We start from the raw sequence: 26,626 nt of genomic DNA, 5'->3' as shown, positions 1-26,626 counted from the left end.
ACAGGAGGGTAATTAGGGTGAGGGATGAGAGTGATGGTGCTGGAAGGGAATTTAGGCCACGTGGCTGGGGGAAAAGTGGGTCCATTGAAGTTTTGACCACTGCATATCCTGATATAACACCAATGAGAATACAGCTTACCAGGAACTTAAATATGTATGAGAACTTGCCAAAGAAAATGCTCTTACATAGGGAGAATATTGGGCCATTCTGGCCCAATGGTAAAACATTGGAATCAAACATCAGCAGAGGGACAGCGAATTGGTTGGAAATGTTAATTTTATTTAACTAAAAATATATATTAACTTCTCATTCTTATTCCTATAAATAGAACATACAAACTCATGCGGATGGTGTTGCAGCCCCCGCAATGCAGACAGGGTTAAAGCCATGGAGGTCAAGCGCAGCGGGAAACCATGGAACACTGTTGATTTTATACGTCCCATTTAACTAAATATTTAGAGATTCCTCTCTCTGTGAGTGACAGCTCGGCGGGTCTCTGACAGAGCAGTGAGAGAGAGACGCAGGGGGATCTACACATTGCTCTTAACCCTGTAACTTATAGATACATACTGGCCTCTCACGCATCTCTGCTTCATATTCGAGGGCAGTTAAAACGTCCAACTATTATCATACGAGGACTTGGAGCCACTCGGAAGTCCTACCAATCAGCCTGAGACAGGGATTCGAGTGGTGCTAATGTAAATTCTCACCTGCACCGGCACTCCATAGCTATGGTACACCTCAAAATAACTGGTTTAATGGGACTCACATATACAGCAGCGGTGTAAATGAGGCCTCACTTGTTTCTTTAAGATATAAGGAGTCATTATTATGTGCTGGGCACGGCTTAACATGCAAAACATGGGTGCAATGTTCTTTGCAATCTACACATTGTAGAATTGCTGCAGGTCCAGCGTGAGCCCAATGAATACAGAGTTGCCTGCGATCATCAGTGCTGGATTCATGGGTGACATGGGGCACAGACGTATCATGCATTTTCAACCCGCCCCTTCTCAACCTAAACCCAAAGTTAGGAAGGGACATAGCCAAGAAGGAATGAGAGGGAACGTTGTTTTTGTGCGCAAAAAAGTTGTGTGGGCATTTTTAAAAGCTGTGTGCGTAGGTCAAAATAAAGGCAAAATTTATTCTGAACTATCGTGAAAATGAATATAAGCTACCTCATACTGAAATAAGAAAAATTCTAAATATAATCTATTAAAAAAATCTGTACCGTTTCTGAAATACATATATCTCACTATCTGTATCTCCGCATCGGTTTCTCTTCATTGTCTTCAGGCAGGAGTTGGGTGTCAGATAATCATTGAAGTTAGATCCAATATATCATATAGGGGGGGCTCCTTTTTTCCTAGAAGATGTATTAGAGCTCATTCTATTAAAATCACCAGAAATCCTGTCTCTCTACATGCAGGATTTGTGCAAAAGGGAGTTATTTTGTTAGATTTTGTTTGTACAGGAATCAGTTATTTGAGTGAGCTCCAATTCACCTGCTAGGAAAGATATATTGGATCTAACAGATGCTGAGAGAGGAATAGTGAATATAAACTTGACAATGCAGAATATTTAATTGATTATATTTAGAAAGTTTATTTCAGTATGATGAAGCTTATATTCAAATTTTCATTTTCACGATAGTTCCCCTTTAACACAAATTGTTGTGTGTGCTGTAGTGATGTCCGACCCACACCTAACCCGCCCGACTTCCTGCTTCCATAGTCAGGCCCGTGCAGATGACGTCACAAAAGGGGTGGGGCAGGAGGCACGTGTCTTTAAAAAAACAAGCAGGAAGTCGGAAGCCGGCCGTTCTGGGTGGCGGGCAGGGAGAGCAGGAAGAAGACCTCACCCGCAAATGGAGGTGCAGGGTCGGCTGAACCTGCCCGACCCGTGGGTATTGGGCCTACCTATATTTCACTAGTGCGATGGCCTCAAAATGTGTGCGTGCGCACAGATTAGAGGGAACATTGGACATAAAGACCTGAGCCTGCATCCTTAGCTGACATCTGAGATGATGTAAGAAGTGGGCAAGTTTAAGAATTACTCCACCAAGGACGATGCTAGCTGCCTGGAGCTAGGCCGCAGTGCACAAATGAAATTATATGTGCTGCCCATGTTTCAATCTGGACCCACCCAACCCATGGGTAGTAGGCATCTTCAGTCTCATCCCATAACTTGCTCATGATTCAGATGTATCAGTTAGGGAGCAAATTGGACAAAAGTCCCAATACTTACAGTCTATCAAGCAGTAAGGACAAGGTTGGATTGTGTCTGGCGATGCGGCTCTCTGCTCTTTGAATAAGAACTAAAGTGTGTGCTCTAGAAGGTCTGGCCAGAGCCATAGTAAATGACCCAAATAAAATATTGCATGGAAACTTAGGGTAGTCAATAGAAACTTCCCTATGGCACATTATTCCCTGGATTCCATACAGAAATAAAAGCATTCTTTTGTAGGGTATTAAGAAATTGGAAAGGCAAGTAACATTAGTGTTGAGTCTCATTGAGATTTAGGAAAAAAGTTCAGCCACATAGCACAGCGCCCCCATCAGGTGGAGGAGAAACCTGTAGGATACACCTGCTGGGCAGCTACATCGCAAGCAGGAGAAAGATAAAAGGGCTGGGGTAGATGCACAGGCTGGCATGCTGGTGATAGTCTTGTGCCAACAGAGTGGCGAGTCGGGCGGATGTTTTTAGAATGAAAGAATTTTTACATCAGAGACATACGAGATACTTCCCTTCAGATTCCCTGAGTCTATGCTATAGGCTGTATAGGGCTGTTGTATACAGGGCTACATAAAGCAGGCCTCTGCATTGAACAAGTGGTTGATCACTGGGTCCAACAACACGGTCTCTAGTAGCGATAAGTGTAAAGCAACTGCACTTGCAGTTCTGAGTTTCGAGGGGTTTTCAAGACAACTTAGCAAGGCCATTTGCTTTAGACTAATTGCTACAAAATACTGTATATATCATGACCCTAAACCCTTCATCGGCAAGTGGTAATACAGTTGCCCCTGAGAGTAGGGATCCAGGCGCTACATTAACAGCAATGGCCGACCTCGTCTTCTGCCCTCTGGAAATCCCCCCTCCGGCCTCCCGTCTTGCTCACAAGCTTCACCTCCTCAATCACAATGTCGTGAGTAACCGCCTTGCACATGTCGTACACCGTCAGAGCCGACACACTGGCAGCCATCAGGGCTTCCATCTCCACTCCGGTTTTACCGCTGGTGCGGCACTTGGCCTCAATCACCACGGCAAATCGAGACTCGTCCAGTTTTAATGAGATGACGACTTGATTTAAGGGGATGTTGTGGCACAGCGGTATCAGCTGGCCGGTCAGCTTGGCCCCCTGAATGCCGGCGATCTGTGCTACTGTCAGCACGTCCCCTTTCTTTAACTGATTGGCCTTTACCAAGTGGAAGACTTTTGGACCCAGCCGGACCACTGCTGAAGCAACTGCCGTACGAGTTGTGTCAGACTTATCTCCCACATCTACCATCATCACCTTCCCTTGGGTATCAACGTGGGTCAATGAAGGGGAGTCTCTGTGCATTTCTGTTTGGTCGCAGGCAAAACTCACATGGTACAGTTTATCGGAAGACACATCTGTATTAAGGCACATCGATTGTGGGGTGACGTCCCCCCGCTGGCTGCAATAATGTCGCTGCGGAAGCACCTTACAATTTGTCCGTTTGATGCTCAATAATGAAAGTGGCACCTGATTACTGCCCCTACGTCTACATGAGGGTGGCGTTTGGATACTCGACACTGCTGTCCAATTTGCAGTGTCTGCGCTCTCTTTTTTAATTTGTCCTCTTAAATGCTGAACATTTGTCGGGGTGTCCCGAAATAGCTCCAAAGGTCTTGATCCACCAACTGAAAGACAAAATAAACCAAATATCAGCATGTGATTAGCGTTACGGAGGAACAAAGCGATTGGCTTTCAATGTGATGGAAGGGTATTAACAAAGGAACTCAAATACACGCATTTATCTCGCCGACGTCCAATCACCCGTTATTCCCCCCACATTAAACATTTTTTATCAGCTCCAGCCGTTATTTACACAATTCTGCATTCCTTCAGCGTGAAACTGCCAACCCCGGTGAGAAAGTTATGACAACGAGGCGGTGATACAGTGAGGCGCTCATTCTGGTATTTAGAAACTGTATACAATGTACGACCCCACTGAGCAATACAACCCGAGTGTCAGCCTCTCCGGTACATAATCAGATCAGTGAGCGCCAATAACTGCAGTGCAGAATCTGAAGTTATGGGAAAATATTGCTATTTTTTTTTTTCAATTATCCAACAAAAGAAAATACAATAACAAGAAGAAAAGGAGAAAGAAGAAAGAAAAAAAGAGAGGGGGAGGAAATAAAGGATAGTGATGCAGGGGCACAAATTATGTATCCAACTCAAGTACAGTCAAATATTTCGCAGATCCAGCCACGTCCTCAAATGGCTATATTGCTATTTAAAGGAGAACTAAAGCCTAATAAGTAGCATGTTTTTGGCTTTTGTACCAGACTAAGCCCACACAGCCCGTTAGCAGGGAAGATCTGTGCCCCAGAAGATGCCCCAGTAGCTCCCCGTCTCTTTTTCTGCGGATTCCCAGTACATGCTCTGTGCTGCTGCCACTTACCTGAGCTTAGGGACCCACTCACAATATACAGTATAACACTCACAGTCAGGGACGTAACAATAGCACAGCGGGCCTCCCACCAGATATTTTTTGGAGGGCCCAGCACACAAGAGCCCTCAGGGTCCCCATTTCCCCGGGCCCCCCCACACAACCACAGGGTCTGCTTCCTCTATAGTTTTGCCAGTGCTCACAGTATAAGGCTGATTAGTAATGAATTCAGATTCAAATTACATGGCAGTATAGAAACCAGTGCATCAGAATTGATTCATAAACAGCCCTGTAGCATCAGCTTCTATGACAGATGAACCTCATTTTCTGCTTGATGATTTCCCCGACCCCTAAGTTTAGCTTCTCTCCAGAACCCACTGAGCATGTGCAGTGTCACGGACACACAAAAGATGCCTAACAAGATCCAAGATGGGGAGCTGGATCATTACTGTTATAGGACTGATGAACCTCTGGGCTGGTACAGTAAGTACAGTATATAAAATACAGCATTTCTAACCAGATTCATAGTTTATATCTCATTTAAAAGAAACTTTGCACATTGGTATCCAAGCAGGTACAGCACATGCCTTTAACAACCATAAACCTGAATCAGTGAAGGTAAAACACAAGTAGACTGAATATAAATTTCTTATTGCCGGTTCAATTAGCTCATCAGCGTCCTATGAAATTATTCCATCAGTGAAGTCATTTCCCAACTAGAAATATAAAAGAATAAGGGCCCCACCCACTTACCCAAAGTACTATTTCAATGTATACACTATAACTAAATCAGTGCAGGCAAACTATATGTAGACATAGCTGGTGGGACACAAGAAGAATATCAGAAGGGGGTGTTTTGCACCTTTGGAACGTACCATTTACAGCAGCCCTATGCACCCAAACACAAGCCCCTAGTTATCCTGTTTACTAGCCAGGATCAGAGTCCAAGACATGCTGGGTAATATATGGGCCATTGTGCTGTACCATTTAGTGGGTAGTCAGTAAATATGAGCATAATACTAAACTCTGACTGCCCTACATCCCCATGCAACAGCTCAAACGGGGAATCAAATCAGTACCTTCCCTAAATCACTGTGTCCTCATTTAGCCCAAGATCTGGGCTTCATTTCCAATAAGAGAACGTTCCCCTCGGTCTTAGCGCATAGGTCGCACACCAATGATAATCTTTTAATCCGTTTATCTCGTTTCTATAGCTGGAGAATTTCCTCTGCTGAGGCACGAGTTCTGCATGTCCTAATCCAATTACACAGATTAGAAACATCACCAGCGGCAACTAAATCAAAGACCACGAGACTTGCCAACAGAGGAGAGATACTGGACCAGATAACCGGCCCATCCTGCGTCTCTTGAAATAATTAGGAGAGAACGTAAGAACAGCAGGTAAAGCTCAAATTGACCAGCGCCATTCGCTGGCAAAGACCAATACTCCAATAAACGTATTTAAAGGGGTGATTCACTTTTAAAGGGCATGTAAAAGCAAACACATAAAATACCATTTTTACTTTATTTAATGAAAAAGAAACCTATATCCAATATATTTTAATTAAAAAACATGTACAGTTTTTATAAGAAACCTGACTGTATGCAGTGACATTCTCCCTTCATTTTCTGCTGTGGACAGGAATTGTCAGACGGTCCCTAACTGCTCTGCAGGGAAACAATCATACTTATGAACAGCAGGGGGAGCCCCTGTCTTACTTCCCAGCCATTCAGAACTGAAGCAGCTTTGTTTGTTTCCCTGTAGAGCAGTCGGCGACTATGTAGAGCTTTGTATTGGATTTTATTTTTGCCTTTAGGGCAAAGATACATGTAACTATGTCGGGAGATTAGTCGCCCAGCAACAAATAGTTTTTGATTCGGGCGACTAATCTCCCTGAACTGCCTTCCCGCCGCCTAGAATGCAAATCGCTGGCGGGATGGTACTCTGAGTGCTTCGTTTTCCGAAGTTGCCTCACGAGGAAACTTCGAGTGACTTCGGAAAGCGGAAGAGATCCGAGTGCCATCCCGCCGGCGGGAAGGCAGTTCAGGGAGATTAGTCGTCCGAAGAAGCGATTAGTCACTGGGCGACTAATCTCCCGATATAGCAGCGTGTGTCTCTGCCCTATAGGCAAAAATAAAATACAATACAAATCTCTACACAGTCGCGACTGTTCTACAGTCTCGAAATAGCAGCGTGTGTCTGCCCTTATATTCCCATTACTGTTTCCAACTCCAGCTGCAGGGACAAAGATCATGGAGTCAGATTTAAACAGATAAACTGGGATTCTATTTGGAAGGATTATTTTGCTGCAGCCACTGGTTCTGCAGAGTTGGAGAACATTTTTATTAAACAATACTGCTCAGTGAAGTCTGTATATTCTGATTATTTATTAGTCTTGCTGTATCGGCTTCTGGCAGATATTATTTGACTTGTGCTGTTTTGGTCATTTATGACAATCCCTAATCAGCCCAAACCACACTGAGCATGTGCACAGTCTTGGTCTTGCAAAGATGTTTAACAAAGTTACAAGATGGTGACCCCCTGTGGCCAACTTTGAAAGCATAAATCATTTGTTTGATTAGGCTTGTGGAGCAGTAAGTTCATGTTTATGTTTAGTATACAAAATACAGCATTTCTAGCCTTATTCTATTTTAGACGTTCATCCCCCTTTTATTTCTAGTATGTTATAAAATGAGGATCCATACATTTTATTTACACACGGAGGAAAAAAAGTTAACCTGATCCCTTTCAAACCTATTATTGAGAGCAGAAAGGTTGCACAGACCAGAAAATCTTTTTTGTTGACAAACCCAAATAAGCAATGCCCCTATACGTACTGATTTTGTCACCCACCAATCAGGATCATGGGGCGATTCTTCATCTGGGAGATATTAAACATACCTGAGGATTGGAACACAAAGAAAGGTATTAGTACCCCCATACTACACAAAGGACAGTATCAGTTGCTAAGCGATGCCCCTTCCTTACTGGTATGAAAAAGATAACTCCTTCCCTGAACTAATTAGTGTTGTAAATGAGATACACCAGTCTTTGTATGCTCACGTATGAGTCCATGAGTCTGAGGGGTCTGTGACATCACTGTCCAGGCTGTATTAAGTGGTCGCGCTCCTTGCTGGAGTCTCGGGGGACAAAGGGAGTGAATCTCTCAGTGAGAAGAAAATCAGCAGCCAGTGCAGTCACAGACAGAAAGTGAGTCTGTTACACTTTATTGCACTGGTGTGGGTTCTTGTAGTCCAGATATATTCTGGATAAGGGGCGCCATGCTGGTGCTAGAAGTATTGCCACTAAAAGTAGAAAATCTGTTCTCCCAACTGTGGCACCCTCAGAAATTCAGCTTTTTTGCCCGATTGCTAAATATCCATATTGGTGAAAGTAAAAGCCAGTCTGGCCACAGGTACAACCACCAGCCAATCAGGAGGAAGAGCTGAATGTGCCCATGTGACCAGCTTAATGCAAAATAGCCTTCACTTACCTGCATGCTGCTTCTTCTTCCTCCCCACAGCAGCACCTATGATCTGTATCAGCTCTTCCTCGCTGACTTCTGAGCGTAGACAGTCCCTCAGGGACACTTCCGAATTTCCAAACAGGCACACCTAGTGTTAAGGAGAAGAACAAAGCAGAAATAAGCTCCTTTCATTCCAATATGCAACGGGCAAACAAGGTCAGAACCATGTAAGTGACATACATAAACTAGTAGGGATAAGTCTAAAAGAACTGGACTTGCCAAGTCATCTTGATAACGTTTCACCACTCATCCGAAAGGGTTCTTCAGTTCCACTAATTCCCCCAGGAAAGGGTAATACCTTCATAATAATCAACCCCAATGGCTCCAATGAACCATTGTAACCTACAACCCATCGAGGTGCCATTGTTTAAAAGATCAAATATAAAGATAAATGGAGGGCACACTCATCAATCAAAATATCTGGCACTATGTGTTTAGAGGTGCAGAAAACCTAAAGTTACCCCTACATAGAGAAACCAAACACTAACAATATCAGTTAGGCAGAAAGAACATTGCTTTGCTGTTGGGTTGTTTGGTTGGACCGGTTTCTGTCTCAATGTGCTGCTCGGTTGGAGAACCACAGGAATGTAATGTTTGTTAAACACCCTCTTAAATGTTTCCGATGCTCCAGAAACATATGGCATGACCATATTATTATGTCTTCTGTGTGTCGGTCTGGTGTGTGTGTTGGGCCTCAATTCTGCACTGACCAATATAAAAGCCAAGTCTGGGTAGCAGAATGATTTCAAAGCAGATTCCTTGGGTCTGCGGACTCCATCTTGGTTGTGCAGTGAGTTCTGATAACCCCCCAGCTTATGTTCTGATTATACTGATCAGTATGAGGTTTTCCCAGAATTCTTTATGCACAGTTTATGATTATCTGAATTTCACTTCTTCACGAGAGTACAAATAAAACAGTTCCTCTATAGTAAGTTTTAAAGTTGGAGGATTTACTTTTATCCCCTTGTTTGAAATTTACCTTTATGATACTGCTAGTAACAAATGTTATTCAGAATGGTCGGGACCTAGGGTTCTCTGGATAATCTTTCTATAATATGGATCAAATCTACTAAATAATAATTTAAACATTAAGTGGCAGATTTATCAAGGGTCGAATTGAACATTCGAATTTGAAATTATGGCATGACCATATTATTATGTCTGGTGTTGTGTGATGGACCTCAATTCTGCAGTGACGAAAGGGGAGTTTTGGGTCGATTCCATTCATCCGAGTTTAAAAAATTCGATTTTTTAAATAAATTTCAACTGGTCGAATTTCGATTTTAAAAACTCACATGACTTCGAAATTCGACCTTTGATAAATGTGCCTCTAACTGAACCTCACAGAAATTTTTGCCTACAATGAGGATTAATTATATCTTAGTTGGGATCAAATATAAGCTACTGTTAGTATCTTATATTTCGGAATTATAAGGAATATAAGGAAATAATTAACTCCATAAATGGGCCTGAGAAACCAAATGCTTGTAGCGTATTTTATAAATGATGCCATCAAACCTAATTAAATGCCTTTTCTGTATCGATACCTGTAAAGGCAGTACCGTATATACTCGAGTATAAGCCAAGTTTTTCAGCCCCCAAAATATGCTGTAAAACTCTACCTTGGCTTATACTCGGGTCAAACGCAAAAACGGTCGCCCGGCGTCTAAGAATAGTCGCGGGCGCCCAAGAATAGTCGCCGGTGCCCAAGAAAAGTCGCCGGTGTCCAAGAACGAGACGCCAGCACCTCCAATAGGAGCAAGAACCCTCAATTTTTTGATTGAAACTTAACAGAAGCTGCTGCATTTCTCACCCTAGGCTTATACTCGAGTCAATAAGCTTTCCCAGTTTTTGGAGGTAAAATTAGGTACATCGGCTTATACTAGAGTATATACGGTATATAACTTTTTAAAAAAAAGTTTGTATGCTTTTAATGCCTGACCTTCCATTTTATGAACCCTCTTTGGTCCTGTGAAACCAAATTTGGAATAATAGCAGCAGTAGCAAATCTATTAATATAATGTTTGTAAGGATTCTGAAGTCCTGGTTCATTACAGTTATTGGAATGAGTTAGTAAGCCTTGGATCTCTTCCTGGTTTATGTATAATTCTTATATTAGTATTAAAACTTGAATGAAGAGATTCATCTTCCAAAGAAGAGACTCTTTCTTCATTTTTTGAAATTCATGTTCCTTGTGAGTTAATTATCCCTTTAATCTCTATCATAACCGCAAAGCATATTGGGACTCAATAGCCGATTTCACAAAGGGGGCACAAAGCTGTGCTGTAGTGCCTTTGTTCACTTAGTTGGAAGACCATACCACATACCTTTAGGTTCCCATCGGCTGTGAGTCGCAGCCTGTTGCACGAGCCGCAGAAGTGCTCAGACATCGATGTAATGAACCCAATCTGGCCTTCAAAATGTGGCACCTTGTAATTCTGGTATAAAAAAACATGCACTTAATCTTCCAATCATTAATAAGCCATATATTATTTAAGGGAACAGTGGAGAGAGGAATCGGACTCTTAAAGCCACTTTGTGGAAAGTGGAGAGTGAAGGCTGATGGGAGGAGTGTTCTAGATGACACATACCTTAGATGTGCTAGATGCTTCTGCTGGAAGGGTTTCCAGTTCAGGCCACCTTTGGCGGATGGTGTCCAACATCTCTTGATAACTCACCATTTTCTTGAAGTTCCACTTATTGCCTAGTAATAACCGAAGGAAGTAATAAAATGACTTGCACTTCTAATAGCCTTATAATTTCCAGCAGGGGGTACATTAGCCCTTATAATACATGAGTGTTACTTACAGCTCCTGGCACTAAGGAAGTCAAAGCTGTGGTAGGTCACTTACCATCGAATGGCATATACTCTATAAATCGGACCTCCAAAGGCTGCTTCTCTGTGAGTTCCACAAAATCTAAGAGTTCGTCCTCATTTAGGCCTCTCATAACCACACAGTTGACCTAGAAAAGAACAGCAAAACCATGAATATTCTCCAAAATAAAATATAATTACTCCCATTATAAAGTAGTTATATACATGCTCCTTTATTATCTAGAACAAAATCACAGGGCAGAAAGGGGATGAGAGATTTTGAGACGTTTAGCTTCAAGCCCCTCTCCTTTATTGGTGCAACATTTAAAGTGGACCTGTCACCAACACATAAAAAACTGCATAATGAAAGTCCTTTCCAAATTAAATATGGAACCCCAAAATTTTTTTTTCATTAACACATCCATACCTGTTATAAAGGTGTTTAAATATCTAAACTGTCAATCAAATATTACCTGCCCCGCCTCTATGCCCGTGGCATAGAGGAGGGGTAGTCAATTACTTTCACTTTCCATTCAGCACTTCCTACATGTCACTGCTCTCCTCACATTCCCCCCTTCTTTTGTCAGGCTCTATAATTGTGTAGGGCTCTGCACATGGACATTAGGTCCCTCATTCTGGTTCATACACAAGATTTTGGGGTGATTTCCCTTAATAACCGTGTCCACACGTGGCAGGCCCTTCCGCTCTCGCTCCCTGGTAGGGTGAACTTGTTTAAAATGGTCTATCTACCAAAGTTTCTCTATGCATTTCAGAATTCTCCGGTAACCCCGCAGATGTGTTGGTTCAAACGAATAGACAGTCTACTAAGGAATCTTTTATGGGCAGGGGGACATCCACGTATTGCCTTAAAAACTCTTTGTGCTCCAGCAATGGGGGGGGACTAGCTTTGCCTGACCTCAGACTCTACTTTCTGGCTAGCCAGTTGGTATTTGCTCATTGGTGGATAAATCCCAAACTAGATAATCAGGCGGTGGTGCTGGAGGCTGCAACAGTCGGCTCCTTCGAAGCTCTAGCCCGGTCCTTGTATAGAGGCCCGTCTCGGTCCCAAACCACTATAATCCCTATGGTAACAGTAATACGTGCCTTTCAAAAGGCCCTCTCCATGGTGCTGCGAACCCCCTCTGTGTGGTCGGTATGGACTCCATTATGGGGTAATAATAATCTGCCCCAATTTCAACTTATCCCTGAGGTCAGCTGTTGGGCGATACATGGTGTTAAGGTTCTGAAGGATGTAGTAGACAATGGGAATCTTAAAGGGTTTCCGATTTTAAGGCAAGAGTTTAATCTCCCGTCTAACATGATTTTTCGCTATCTTCAGCTTAAACATGCTTTTTTGGTGCAATTCCCTGCACGTCCAATACAACTGAAAGAATCTACTCTAGAAAAATATCTTCTTAGGGCAGACCTGCGAAAGCCACTCTCATGGTGCTATACGATTTTGCTGCAGGCATGCCCCAACCCGATGGATAAAGTTAAACAGAAATGGTGTAGAGATATTCCTGAACTAGACGATGAAATGTGGAGCGATGCACTTCAACAAGTACCTGGGATAACGATCTCAATGCGTGATAGATTTATACAACTTAAATTTCTCAATAGAGTGTATTACACCCCATATAGATTAGCCAAACTGTATCCTACGGTCTCTGATGTCTGCCCAAAATGTGAAACCTCTGTTGGTACTTATATGCATGTGTTTTGGGAATGCACTGAAGTGCAAAGGTTTTGGACTGAGGTCCTACAGTATATGGCTATAGAACTTGATCTGCCCAATATCCGTTCTCCTCTTACTTGCCTCCTTGGCATTGTCACGGATCATACATTAGGCTCCCACATGAAACTCTGTTACTTACAGCTTCTGTACTATGCTAAAAAAGCGATTTTACTGCAATGGAAGTCAATAACTGCACCTACTCTTAGCTTCTGGAAACAGCTGATAAATGACTCCCTTCCTAAGCAAAAACTTACATATATTGCTAGAGGGTGTCCCCGAAAGTTTGATTCGGTATGGGGGACTTGGGTGATGGCCCAGGAAAAGTAAATAGTCCAGTGGGATGTTACATGTGTTAAACGAGTATTGAACGCATCCTGTAGGGTACAGGTTGGCCCTTGAGACTACTCTCTCTTTTTTCTTTCTTTCCCTTCTTTCTATTTTTTCTATTTTTTCTTTCTTCCCTTTTCTAACATTGTATATTTTTTTTTGTTGTAAAATTGGAAAAATAAAAACTTTTAAAAAAAAAAAAATAACCGTGTCCACAAAATGGCAGCTGCCTGCTTGCTGTGATTGTATAATTCCAAAACAGAAGGAAACAAAATTTAAATAATAAATACAGTGTAAGTAAAGTTTATTTTGCTCAACTAACATGATAGAAAAGAATTTGAAATTATTGCTTAGGGTGACAGGTCCCCTTTAAGCCCATGGCAAATGAGGACTGCCCTCTGTAAGTTTGTGTGTTTTCCAGCTGATAGAGAGGAACCCAAATGTCACCCTGCTACTTATATGAATGGAAGACAGACAAGTTCCCCATACACTTACAGACGTGCACTGCCTCATTTAATTAGAGACAGAATAAGTGGAACCTCAGCCTGTAACAATGGACGGTGAATTGTTTTTCTGGTAAATAGAAGAAATCAGAGGATTCCACAGCCTCTCCAAACAAAACCCACAAATGACTGGAAACATCTGCCGCGGCGCATGTGTGGGTTTGGGAGGAATGTACTTGGCTTATTTATCACATAGTGCAATTTCATTGATGCAAAGGTATAAGCTCAGATAAATATGAGCCCTCAGTATCCCCTAATTCTTTGTTCAGAAGGGGGCAGATATAAAGACAGAAAAGGGGATAACTTGGGGTGTATTTTCATTTAGACTTTAGATTTTTATTGTTTTATTGTTTGTTCCATCTGCCTCCAGCCTGAGCCAATATAATTTGCCTTTCAGTGAAGTCTATTGTTATTATATTTACCCAGCCCGGGATAAGTATGTTAACCAACAACACACATCTTTGATGAGGCCTAAAATAACTTTCTTCGCCCTTTATTGGCTTGGAAGGCTCAGAAGCTGTATGGCAGCTCTGTACATGCCACCATCTCCTGGTTAAAGGAGAAGGGAAGGTGTTGTACACTTGGAGGTGCCAAATGTTAGGCACCCCAACTGATTGTATTGACTTACCTAAAACCCCAGGCCGGTGCTCCTATCAGCAGAAAACTGCACCACGGAGAAACACATGAGCAGTAGAATGAAATAACCGACTTTTTAGTTAAACTTCGGCTTTTCGTTAAACTGCGCATGGTGCTCACTGGTATAACCCCGGGCCTGTGCAGTTTTCTGCTGATAGGAGCACCGGCCCGGGGTTTCAGGTAAGTATCACTTTGGGGTGCCTAACATTTGGCACCCCCAAGTGTTCAATGCCTTTCTTTCTCCTTTAAGAACAGACATTTACAGAATCTATTCTGGTGCAACACAGGAAACCCCAGCATTGGATATGAATGGATACAACAGACAAAGGAGGGTTTTTGCCTCTATATCAATTTAAGTCAAGAAGGCATGAGCCCCTGTTGTGCAGGGAATTGTGGGATTAAAGCACAGTGGCCCTACCTTAACAGGATTGTATCCCAGGTCTATGGCTTTATTGATTCCTTCCATCACTTTGTGAAAACCTGCAAGAGGGAAACAGAATTTGTTAGTTGTTTCTACCCATGAGCCACATTCACATGTAAAAGGAGTCGAGAGCAACACAAGCATGAAAAATTTTCCTGGGTGGTGCAAAATAAGTGCTGTTATTGGTCAGTCGGTAGCCCCGATGAGGACAGGCAGCCTTACAGGAGGTTCTGTTTGGCAGTACATCTGGTTTTTATGCAACTAAAACTTGCCTCCAAACCAGGATTCAAAAAAAAAAATCACCAGCTTTGAGGCCACTGAGAGCAACATCCAAGGGGTTGGTGAGCAAAATGTTGCTTACAAGCCATTGGTTGGGGATCACTGCTATAGAGGCTTTAAAGTTAGAAAGCAATTAAGCTGTGCACAGGTACTGACAGCCATTAATGCACAACAGCACATAGTTAATGCACAATTTAAATACAGGTTATTAAAACAAAACATATTTCTACAATGAGCAAAGGTTCTGGATTCAGACTATAGACTGCTAACTCATTCTGGCCACAAAGCATTTGCTGGAGTCATCAGTTTGGTGCTTAAATTGGCACCTAGATTCTAGGCTCTAAGGAGTGGTTCTAAATAGATACATGAAGGGGCTGTCACACACCTTTCCTGCGCACAATAAATTCAAATTTGGGCGGTACGAGGGTATCCAGGCTGATATTTAAAACGTCCAGTCCGGCGTCTTTCAGTTTTGGAAGCTGTCGTGTCAAGTTGATCCCATTTGTCGTCAGTGCAATCGTCTTGAGACCTTCCAGTTTCCGGAGCTGCGCTGTAAAGAGAGAGAACAACATCAGGTTAAATGCACCTTCATTGCCACTGGATAAAGTGCAGATACTGAGGGTGCAGGGAGAGCAACATCCATTGAACGATCTTAGAGCAAGGGAATAACATGTGACTCTCCTCACGTAGAAGCAAAATTCAAACACACGCTATTTAATGCAAATATTTGCACATAGTCCCGGAGGAGATTAGCACTGGACATCAGCAGGAGTAATTGGGAAGCATGGTGCATCATGGGTAAAAATACAGTCATTGGAAATGTTATTTTGTTGTATACTTTATCCATTACAGTAAATGAAGTAGGTATATGAACTGTGTAACTCTGCCATCTAGTGGTCACACTGCTAAAGACAACTATATTTGCATTTAATTTTTTTAACAAAACAATCAATGCACCATCATCTAGTAATACTGACAGGGAGCTCTGGCTTCTTGTGATGATCCCCAATGCAATCAATAAGAAACGGCCTGATACAGTGTTTCAGTTGGTACATACATTATAGGGATAGGGTCTAGAGCTGATAACACCTTTTGGTGCCTTTGGACGATTCATTGAGACTTATGGAACCTCTGGGCTACAGTTCTTACAACATACAGGTTGATTGGTGAGGGACTAGTGCCTAGATCAACTTGTACTGTGAGGAATAGGTATAGGAATCACTACATTTTTTAAAGGGGAACAAACAGAGAATAGCTGGGTTGGTGGAGTTAGAACCTATAGAAAAGAATGGAATCAGGTGGCAACCTGCAGTCATTCTTGAATTGTCTGAGAAACAACCTACAGGATCTACTGGATTGGCTGAGTGAAACATTACCGGAACCACTGGATTGGCTGAGAGACAACCTATAGGAACCACTGGATTGGCTGAGTGAAACCTTACAGGAACCACTGCATTGGCTGAGAGACAACCTACAGGAACCACTGGATTGGTTTAGATACACCATACAGGAACCACTGGATTGGCTGAGAGACAACCTATAGAGACCACTGGATTGGCTGAGAGACAACCTACAGGAATCACTGGATTGGTTGAGAGACAACCTACCGGCACCACTGGATTGGCTGAGAGACAACCTACATGAACCACTGGCTTTGTTGAATAAGGAAGTTGTGCAGGATGGAAACTGGGTGTCTATTTGGCATCCCCACTGCTAGGAATAGTGTGTATGTGCAGGTGTATCTCTGTATCACACTTTTAAATGTGTAGGTTCCAATTTCAGCCCAGAAATTCCCTTAAGTGTGCCGGCATGTTCAGACCAGAGCAATCCAGTAGTTTCGATTTTATTAAGACAGTCTTGCAGATCCTCAAGTAAAACACTGGTCGCTTGGTTTTCCCTGGACCCCACTACAACTACAGCCTTATACAAGTGCTAGCTCCATGAGTCACTCACCTACAATATCCACTACATCCGGCCGAATCAGTGGCTCCCCCCCAGTCAGACGGATTTTATCCACCCCCTCACGGACAAACAGTTTAGCCAATGTAACAATCTCCTGAGTGGTGAGCAGCTCAGATTTGGGCGTCAGCTTGACTCCTTCTTCCGGCATACAGTACTGACCTAAACAGGGGGAAAAGGAGATATCACCGCCATGATGGAACTAGAATTTCCAAACCTCTTCCTGCTCACAGGAGCACTGTACCCAGCACAAGTCTCTGTACTTACATCTGAGGTTACATTTCTCTGTAACAGAGATTCGAAGGTAGTTGTGCTGCCGACCAAAGCTATCAGTAAGGAAAGCAGAGAAAGGCACAGGATGCTCCTTCATGAACCTCTTCCTTTCGGTTACAGACACGCCCTGCAATGGCACAAGAGAACACATGAGAAGCTGAGTGTATTGAGTACATACAGTATATTAGTTATAGCAGTAACAAGCAGGTGTAGATTCTTTCACCTACAGCAGCTCTACTGGGAGTTACATAGATAAAGAATAGTGAAATCTCAGGGCGGTGCTCCAGCAATGGTTCCATAGGAAAGGCATGCCCCGCGTCAGACTGATCGGCTATGCTGAATCCCATTACTTTAACACTGGCCGGGATACAATTTCCACTCAGACTGAAGCATGGCATTGCTTATTGAAGGAGAAGGAAAGGCTAAAATTAAGTGAGCTCAAAGTAATGCTGCTCTGAGTCACAGCATTTCTTTCCTTCTATTGTGTACACATGGGCTTCTGTATCAGACTTCCTGTTTTCAGCTTAAACCTCCAGGGCTAGGGCTTGAGCATGCTCTGTTTGCTCCTCTCTCCCTTTTCCCTCCTCCCCTCCCTGCTGTAATCTGAGCCCAGAGCTATGAGTGAGCAGGGAGAGACTCAGGCAGGAAGTGATGTCACACCAAGCTAATATGGTGCTGATATCTTAAACAAACAGAGTTCTAGAGTTGTTTACTCAGGTATGGTAAAGCATTCTAAATTATAAATATAGTGTTATAGATGCTCTTTTGTGGCAAATCTATTATAATAGCTGCTATCTGGTTACCTTACCATTGTACTGTTGCTGGGCTGCTGGGGGGTGATATCACTCCAACTTGCAGTGTAGCAAAATTAAAAAACAGGATTTCAGTGCAGAATTCTGCTGGAGCAGCACTATTAACTGGTGTGTTTTGGGGTAAAAAAACATGTTTTTCCGCAACATTAACCCTTTATAAATAATGAAGACCAATTGAAAATTTCCTTAGAATCTGTCCATTCTATAACATACTAAAAGTTAGCTTAAAGGGATACTGTCATGGGAAAAAAATTTTTTTCCAAAATGTATCAGTTAATAGTGCTGCTCTAGCAGAATTCTGCACTGAAATCCATTTCTCAAAAGAGCAAACAGATTTTTTTATATTCAATTTTGAAATCTGACACGGGGCTAGACATATTGTCAATTTCCCAGCTGCCCCAAGTCATGTGACTTGTGCTCTGATAAACTTCAATCACTCTTTACTGCTGTACTGCAAGTTGGAGTGATATCACCCCCTCTCTTTTCCCCCCCTGCAGCCAAACAAAAGAACAATGGGAAGGTAGCCCCTTTGTCTGTCTACACCTCGTGCTGGATGAGCGCTGGTTTCCCTTCGTAGCTCTGAATTGGATTCTTGTACAAGTCTGAGGGAGAACAGACATCTTTGGAAACCGGCAGAGGGAGCGAACCACCAAGACCTTTGATATCCTTTACTGTGTAACAATGGGAAGGTAACCAGATAACAGCTCCCTAACACAAGATAACAGCTGCCTGAACCACCCCTTTAATGCAAGATAAAGATAGAAGTACACAGATAAAACCGAGGGACCAAGGTAGTGGCAACAATGGGAAAAAATGGGAGAACAAAACAAGATGGGAACAAAAAGCTACATGGTGACAGTAGGAAAAGGAAACAGTCGGGCAAGAAGAAGACATGGGGTCAGTGGGACTAGACAGAGACAGTAGGAAAGAAGGGGATGTAAAACAAGGGCAAGGGTTTCCTTATTTTGGGCAAGAAACAACCCTCAACAAGGCCTCCAGCAAAGTCAAAAAATGGAACGGAGGGCTCAATGGCCCAAGTAATAAGGAATCTGTCGGAATGAAGATAAAATTTACAGCCAACAGACACATATGCAAAAAAATCTATTGAGGTTTTTAGGTCACTGACCCCAACAACTAAAAAAAAAATATGTAGAATTCACTTTGTCCATCGGATGCATTTTCTTTATATTCCGTCTCCAAAGAAATGAGTTTGTATTTGAGTTTGTTACAGATGAACTTCCCTCTCTGCGCAGGGACATTTGGAATGGAGCAAATGAAATGAAAATTGCCGGTAACACAAGAGATTTTAGAATAACAGACACGGCGCAACATGTAATCAGTCTCTCTCCCAACAAGCAGTTGTCTAAATGCAAATCCCTGTCTAATCCACTCACATCTCTCTATGGTTTGTCTCATCTATCAGAAGACAATGACGAGGTGAGTGTCGATTTAGGGACACGGGAAGAAATGGCAAGAAATTACATTTGGCAGCAAATTGTCCTTCTAATCGCTGGAAGGTTAAACCCCAGATCTATCCAGCGAGTGTGCAATGAGAGAGGAGGGTTGTACAGACATAACCAATCCACAGTCTAGTTACTTAGCTCAGTGATTCCTGACTGCAGCCGCCTTTTTTTCTTTGCTCCTGTATATCAGGGCAGCTGGGAATGTGTAGCTTATTCTTCTGCCCAGCCCTGGGTCAGGAACACAAACCTGCTTCCAGTCTATAGGTGCTAATATCACTTTAATGCAAACTGTGCACTAAAGCATGTTTATAAGTTCTATTGTGTTATCACTACTGTCCTGCACCTATTCCCTAAGCTCCATTGTTTCATCACTCCTCTTCTGAGTTGAAATTATGATCCACACTCGTGTGGAGATGCACTTTAGCACCATTGAGATGGTTCAGTACAGAAATCCAGAGATTTACCCACAATTCCAATACCAACAAAGTTGTGGCAGAATTTCTTTACCCACTGTGAGTCTCACAATCACTGCGTGGCAACCAATGCTACGTTTGGTAACCCATCAAATTGTTTGAAATCTTTACAAATCACTATTTCAGTGAGACGGCTGAAGTTCAGGCTGCAGGGCGGTAAAGCAATAATTAGTCGTCATTTAGATAAGGAATACTTGCATTCCCCTCCTTCAATTACAATCCTATGGTTGGGCGGAGGCACAATAACATCCATTCCCATATGGATTAGAGACGCGCCTATTAACACAACTGGATTTTCACCTTTTAAAATATCAAACCCCCCATATGTAATATAAGGCACTAAGTTTGCCCAAGGGCAGTAACCCATGACAACCAATAAGATTCTTGCATTTAAACAGGTGACTAGTAAATGATACCTGCCGATTGGTTGCTATGGGTTATATGCCCCTGGACAGATTTAGTGCCTTTTATTACATAACCCCATTGTAAATGGAGATTCTGCATCAGAGAAGAGGGTTTATAGCGAGCAGAACAGGAACAAGGATTAGACACAGAACTAAATCTGAACCCGATCAATTTCACTCTCTATAATATCATGTGACCAGTCGGCCAAGCTACATTAGCTTTTGAGCAGAGCCTGGTTAATAACACTCACCTCTGGTCATTAATGCTTATAGTAAAATATTTCGCAACACCCACAGAAAGAAATAACCCCAAATATCACTGAGGAGTCCTGTGACCATATAAAGGCCCAAGGCTGCAGGCTGAGTTATACAGGGAACTCCGAGTATCACTCATGTATTATAAGGGATAATGTACCCCCTACTGTAAATGATAAGGATATTAGAAGTCACTGAGGGGTTCTGTGACCATATAAAGGCACAAGGCTGCAGGCTGAGTTATACAGGGAACTCTGAGTATCACTCATGTATTATAAGGGATAATGTACCCCCTACTGTAAATGATAAGGATATTAGAAGTCACTGAGGGGTTCTGTGACCATATAAAGGCACAAGGCTGCAGGCTGAGTTATACAGGGAACTCTGGCTATTTCTCATATATTACAAGGGATAATGTACCCCCTACTGTAAATTATAAGGATATTAGAAGTCACTGAGGGGTTGTTCTGTGACCATATAAAGGCACAAGGCTGAAGGCTGAGTTATACAGGGAACTCTGAGTATCACTCATGTATTATAAGGGATAATGTACCGCCTACTGTAAATAAGGCAATTAGAAGTCACTGAAGGGTTCTGTAAAACACAGAGGGACAGGGTACAATTCCTTGGTGGATCCTTAAAGTTTATGTTTCACTAGCAGAGAATATAGTACAAACCTGTTGCCCTTTGTGAGAGAGGCATCAGGTCAGTGAACTGTTATCTCTCGTCTCCAGAAAAAAATAAAAAAGGCGAGTGAGTAATATTAGTAAAGTGAGTATAATATGTAACTAGCAGATAACACTCACTAACAAATCCAAAGGTCTCCCTGTCCCTGGGCAGAATTGTGCTGTATACAGCAGATATTACATGAATGTAGATTTACCAGTAATGTGACTGTGTGTGAGGTTGGTGCCCGTCAGCTGATCAGCAGCAAATTCATCTAATGATCTGCTCTTCAAAGCACAAGGCTGAGCAGGACACCAGATCAAAGAAACCCTCATGCCATGGCGAATTAGCCTAAAACCTGTGAAATCCTGTGATTCTGGGGCCTGATAGACTAAACAGGGCATTAAAGGCACAGTAACACTATAAATCAAACAGGGTGGGCATGCGCTTTTTAGCTTGGGTAGTTTGAATGACGGTTATATAAATAAGGGGCTGTGTAGCTGGGGGGGGCATTTAAAGGGGTGGTTTACTTTTAAGCTAACTTCTGGTATGTTATACTAATTCTAAGCAACTTCTTAATTGGTCTTCATTATTTATATGGTTTTTAAATTATTTGCCTTCTTCTTCAGCTTTGAAATGGGGGGGGGGGTCACTGACACCATCTAAACACAAATGCTCTGTAAGGTTACACATTTATTGTTATTGTCTATTTTTTATTATTCACCTTTCTATTTAGGCCTCTCCTATTCATATTCCAGTCTCTTGTGCAAACCAAGGCATGGTTGCTAGGGTAATTCGGATCCTAGCAACCAGATTGCTGACATTGCAAACTGGAGAGCTGCTGAATAAAAAGCTCAAAAACCACAAATAATAAAAAATGAAAACCAATTCCAAATTTTCTTAGAACATCACTCTCTATGTTATATTAAAAGTTAACACAAAGGTGAACAACCCCTTTAAGCTGAAATAGGGCTCTAGGGCCCACATTTACACTGCAGATAAAATATACACGGTGTATACCGTATGTCTCAGTGCCTATTGCAGCACATAGTGTGCCGCTCGATTTCTCCGCACGATGGATCACCGCCCTGTCGCCATTTCTGAAGAGGAACTCAAGCGGAGAATCGGTAAATTATTTCTTAATAAAGACTTGGCAAATTTAAAATTAAAAGTGTCTTGGTGTTTTTTTTTTCCGTTAAGTAGAAAGAATTTTTTTTAAACTTTTTTTTATGTTACTGGTCCTTTAAATAGGGTTGTTCCCCTTTAAATTAACTTTTAGTATGATGTGTAGAGAGTGATATTCTGAGACAATTTGCAATTGGGTTTTCATTTTTTTTTTTTATTATTTGTGGTTTTTGAGTTATTTAGCTTTTTATACAGCAGCTCTCCAGTTCGCAATTTCCAAATTCCCCTAGCAACCATGCATTGATTTGAATAAGAGACTGGAATAAGAATAGGAGAGGCCTGAATAGAAAGATGAGTAGTAAAAAGTAGCAATAACAATACATTTGTAGTCTTACAGAGCATTTGTTTTTTAGATGGGGTCAGTGACTCCCATTTGGAAGCTGGAAAGAGTCAGAAGAAGGCGGCAAATAATCAAAAACTATATAAAAGACAAAATTATGAGCAATTCAAAAGTTGCTTAGAATTGGCCATTCTAGAACATACTAAGGGCTCTTACTGACAATCGGTTGTAGCTGCGCTCCCCTGCGTTCCGTTTTTCTGCGTTCAGCCGCAGGGGATCGCAGGAATAGACGCATTACGTTTTTTCCAATGGGACTGTACTCACACAGGCGCGTGTAGGCGCCGAACGCAGGTTGAGACGCAACATGCTGCATTTTTCTTGCGTTCGTCGCCTACACGCGCCTGTGTGAGTACAGCCCCATTGGAAAAAACGTAATGCGTCTATTCCTGCGATCCCCGAAAAACGGAACGCAGGGGAGCGCAGCTACAACCGCTCGTCAGTAAGAGCCCTAAAAGTTAACTTAAAGGTGAACAATCCCCTCTAAGGTGAGGATTTTGCCTGTGCCGGCCGATGCACCAATGAAAGGCACAACCCCAATATTATTTCCCAACAGTAAGTGCTCACCCGTATAACTGACCCCTGAATAGTTGCAGATCCCTAGAACGCAAGCAGTTTGTTATTAACCCACGCTGGGCCACAGCCTCAGAACATCACTGATTAACAGGATCGTCAAGGTTTTATCAGCTGAGCTTGTTTGCTGCAAGAGGAGAATGCAGAGCAGCCAACTCCCCGCATGCTCTGGGAGGAGAAAACAAGTTCAACTTGGGCCTGTTTGTGCGACGAGCTTGTTGAGAAATCTCCTTGTGAAGATTCTATGGGCCTGGGGGAACGACGCCAAACTATTTTTCTTCCCAGAATTAATGAAACTTTGGTAAAATTGCAACATTTAAGTGGAACTCCACCCAAAACCAGTTCTTTTGCAACATTAAAGAAAATATTGTAACTAGCTTCCCGCTATCTATTTATTAAACAATTCCAATGGGTTTAGAGTTATGAGCAAATGCAACTGTTATTGAACGCAGAGTCTGTCTAGCTGTTTATATAGTGAATACCCCCTCTTGTAAATTATAAGGATATTATAAGTTACCGAGGAGTTTCATGACCATATAAAAACATGAGGCTGAAGGAACTCCTTTGTAACTCCGAGGTAACTTCTAATATCCTCAAATTTTGCAACTGGGGGTACTTTATTTATTATAATACACAAATTTCAGTGAGTCATGTGACAGAAATGACATCAGAACTCACCGTTTATAACTGATGACATTAGTACTCACCGTTTATAAGCATATAATTTACAAGATATTCATGGCTTTTGTGTATTATATTCTCTTCACTGCTGGTTCTGACTCCTCAGACAACATAGCAGAAACCAGCTGATTAATAGACCTGGAGGAGAACAGACTCCTGCTACAGGGTCAGACACACTGACACGGCTTTCAACTGCAATTACAAACGGACTTTAAACCCATTTTCCATGGGAGATACAGATTATCTGTCAGGGTAAAGATGCTGCCCTCTCCCAATCAGCCCCGAATGTGATGCAGGACCAACATTTGAATCAGAAAATCAATGTAATAAAGTCAATAAAGTCGCGATAAAAGCCAATAAAGTCGGGCTGGAATAGCCCAAAACATCACTTTGCTACTGGCTGCTGGATATACTTGTTAAAGGGATACTGTCATGGGAAAACATGTTTTTTTTCAAAATGCATCAGTTAATAGTGCTGCTCCAGCAGAATTCTGCGCTGAAATCCATTTGCCAAAAGAGCAAACAGATTTTGTTATATTCAAATTTGAAATCTAAGATGGGGCTAGACATATTGTCAGTTTCCCAGCTGCCCCCAGTCATGTGACTTGTGCTCTGATAAACTTCAGTCACTCTTTACTGCTGTACAAGTTGGAGTGATATCACCCCTTCCCCCCCCCAGCCCAACAACAGAACAATGGGAAGGTAACCAGATAGCAGCTCCCTAACACAAGATAACAGCTCCCTGGTAGGTATAAGAACAGCACTCAATAGTAAACGCCAAGTCCCACTGAGACTGATTCAGTTACATTGAGTAGGAGAAATAACAGCCTGCCAGAAAGTAGTTCCATCCTAAAGTGCGGGCACAAGTCACATGACTGGGGCAGCTGGGAAACTGACAATATGTCTAGCCCCATGTCAGATTTCAAAATTAAATATAAAAAAAATCTGTTTGCTCTTTTGAGAAATGGATTTCAGTGTAGAATTCTGCTGGAGCAGCACTATTAACTAATGCGTTTTGGAAAAAACATGTTTTCCCATGACAGTATCCCTTTAACATTTGAATCGGAGTCATTTTTCCAAAGGAGTGTATGGTATGTCTGGCAAGCCTGGTGCAGCCCTGGAGATTTGGCAAATGTCAGGGACTGGCCCTTTGTAGGATAGGGCCAAGCACTATGGAAATAAAATAGTACAACATTCGTACAAAAATAAAGCACCAGTTGCAGGTAAAGCTTTCTGCGTCGTACAGTAAGTTCATTGTTTGGGAAACTTTCACTTTATGCTGCTGCAAGCTGTTTGGTTCAGCCATTGTGCTCGAGTCCCAGCATGCAATGTTCAGTATCACATGTGGGTGTGGCTTGAGCAGACAGGGAGGTGTCACTAAGGACTTTTATGCCATTTATTGATAGAATTAGGGAGCTGCCATACCTCCAGCTTGTAACAAGGGAAAATGAAGTAAGACAGTATCCCTCCCCCCCCAACGTAAATAAATAATTAAAATGAGAACAATTAGTGGGGGGGCAACAATGACAATACAATTTAAATTTTTCTTGATAATTTGGCTTTCAGAGAGTAGGTACACTGAAACTGAAAGATAAATCCAGACTGATCTACATTATACAATTCTGCCATTTTAATTACAGAGGCCCAGACAGTCAAATAAAGAGTATGTCTTGATGGCATCTCACAGCAGCCCCTCTGGCATTTGCCAGAATCCACCGATTGCCAGTCCAGGCCAGATCAAGGGGATAATTATGCGATTAGAAGAAAAACTGCAAAATCAGCAATCTGACCTGCTCCTCTTCTGCTCTCCTAGTACTCAAACAGTATGGCATCTCCTACTCATTTTAATTACACAATATGCAGCAAAGTCAGGGGTGAGTGTCAGTGTCTGTCAGGTAATGTGCCAGGGAGTGAGTGTGTCAGTCCCAGTGTGTCAGGCAGTAAGTGTGCTTGTTAGTGAGAGTGTCAGTGTGAGTGTCACTGAGTGAGTGTGTCAGTGTGGGAGGAGGGTGAGTGTCAGACAGTGAATGAGACAGTGAGTGTGTGAGTCTGCCAGTGCAAGACAGTGTGAGTGTCAGACATTCAGTGAGTGAGTGTGTGAGTGTGTGAGTGTCAGTCAGTGAGTCAGTGTGTGAGTGTAAGACAGTGTGTCAGTGTGCAGGTGCACCAACAAACCTGAGCGGGAGCAGTGAGTTCCAGAGCTGGGACCCCGGAGGCGCAGGACCTTGTGTTGGTTCCCCGGGGCCCGGTTCGGCCCAGTCTCCCCCGCAGCAGCGCACACAACCTCCCTCTGGGCAGCGCCATGGCCAAACTGCATGAAACCAGCCGCCCTCTCTGCCCCACACACAAGCACTTAGCTGCCCGGCCTTGTCACGTGGTACCGCCTGGCCAATCAGCCGTCCCGCGCGCTTCCGGGATGAGGGAATGCTGGGGTTAGTAGTTCGATGATAGGTGGCTTTAAATAAATGGGACGTGAGTTCTCTGAGGTGAGGCCGCTCCATTCCCTTATACACCCGCTATTCCTTATCAGCCGCAACCTCTCAGGAGCGAAGACTGTCAGTGGCACGTTCTCTTCACCAGGCCGGACTGACATCTGTGGGTTGTGGCAAATGCCAGAGGGGCTGATATAAGACAGTCACTATTTATTGGGCTGGTGGAGGA

At 42.7% G+C, this 26,626-nt stretch overlaps 1 protein-coding gene across 4 annotated transcripts; it reads right to left on the bottom strand.

Annotated features, from left to right (window-relative positions):
- Positions 1-259: 259 nt before the first annotated feature.
- mocs1.L (molybdenum cofactor synthesis 1 L homeolog) lies at positions 260-26,403 on the bottom strand. 4 transcript variants are annotated; one of them, NM_001368106.1, is made up of 11 exons: positions 26,141-26,303; positions 17,111-17,243; positions 16,838-17,005; positions 15,270-15,434; positions 14,603-14,664; positions 11,021-11,132; positions 10,760-10,872; positions 10,496-10,606; positions 8,136-8,256; positions 7,496-7,543; positions 262-3,886 (listed from the first exon to the last, which is right to left on the bottom strand). In NM_001368106.1, the coding sequence occupies exons 1-11, from the start codon at positions 26,267-26,269 to the stop codon at positions 3,051-3,053; spliced, it is 1,998 nt and encodes a 665-aa protein (NP_001355035.1). In that variant the 5' UTR covers positions 26,270-26,303; the 3' UTR covers positions 262-3,050. The 4 variants fall into 4 exon arrangements, with proteins under 4 accessions (XP_041418133.1, NP_001355035.1, XP_041418134.1 ...); XM_041562200.1 differs by having other exon boundaries at positions 3,703-3,886; positions 7,480-7,543; positions 26,141-26,399; XM_041562199.1 differs by lacking the exon at positions 7,496-7,543 and having other exon boundaries at positions 260-3,886; positions 26,141-26,403.
- Between the last annotated feature and the right edge of the window lie 223 nt (positions 26,404-26,626).

The sequence above is a fragment of the Xenopus laevis genome, chromosome 5L, assembly GCF_017654675.1.
Source record: "Xenopus laevis strain J_2021 chromosome 5L, Xenopus_laevis_v10.1, whole genome shotgun sequence".
Lineage (NCBI taxonomy): Eukaryota > Metazoa > Chordata > Amphibia > Anura > Pipidae > Xenopus > Xenopus laevis.
Note: the sequence above shows the minus strand (reverse complement) of the source record. Positions and strands in the feature narration are given on the sequence as shown.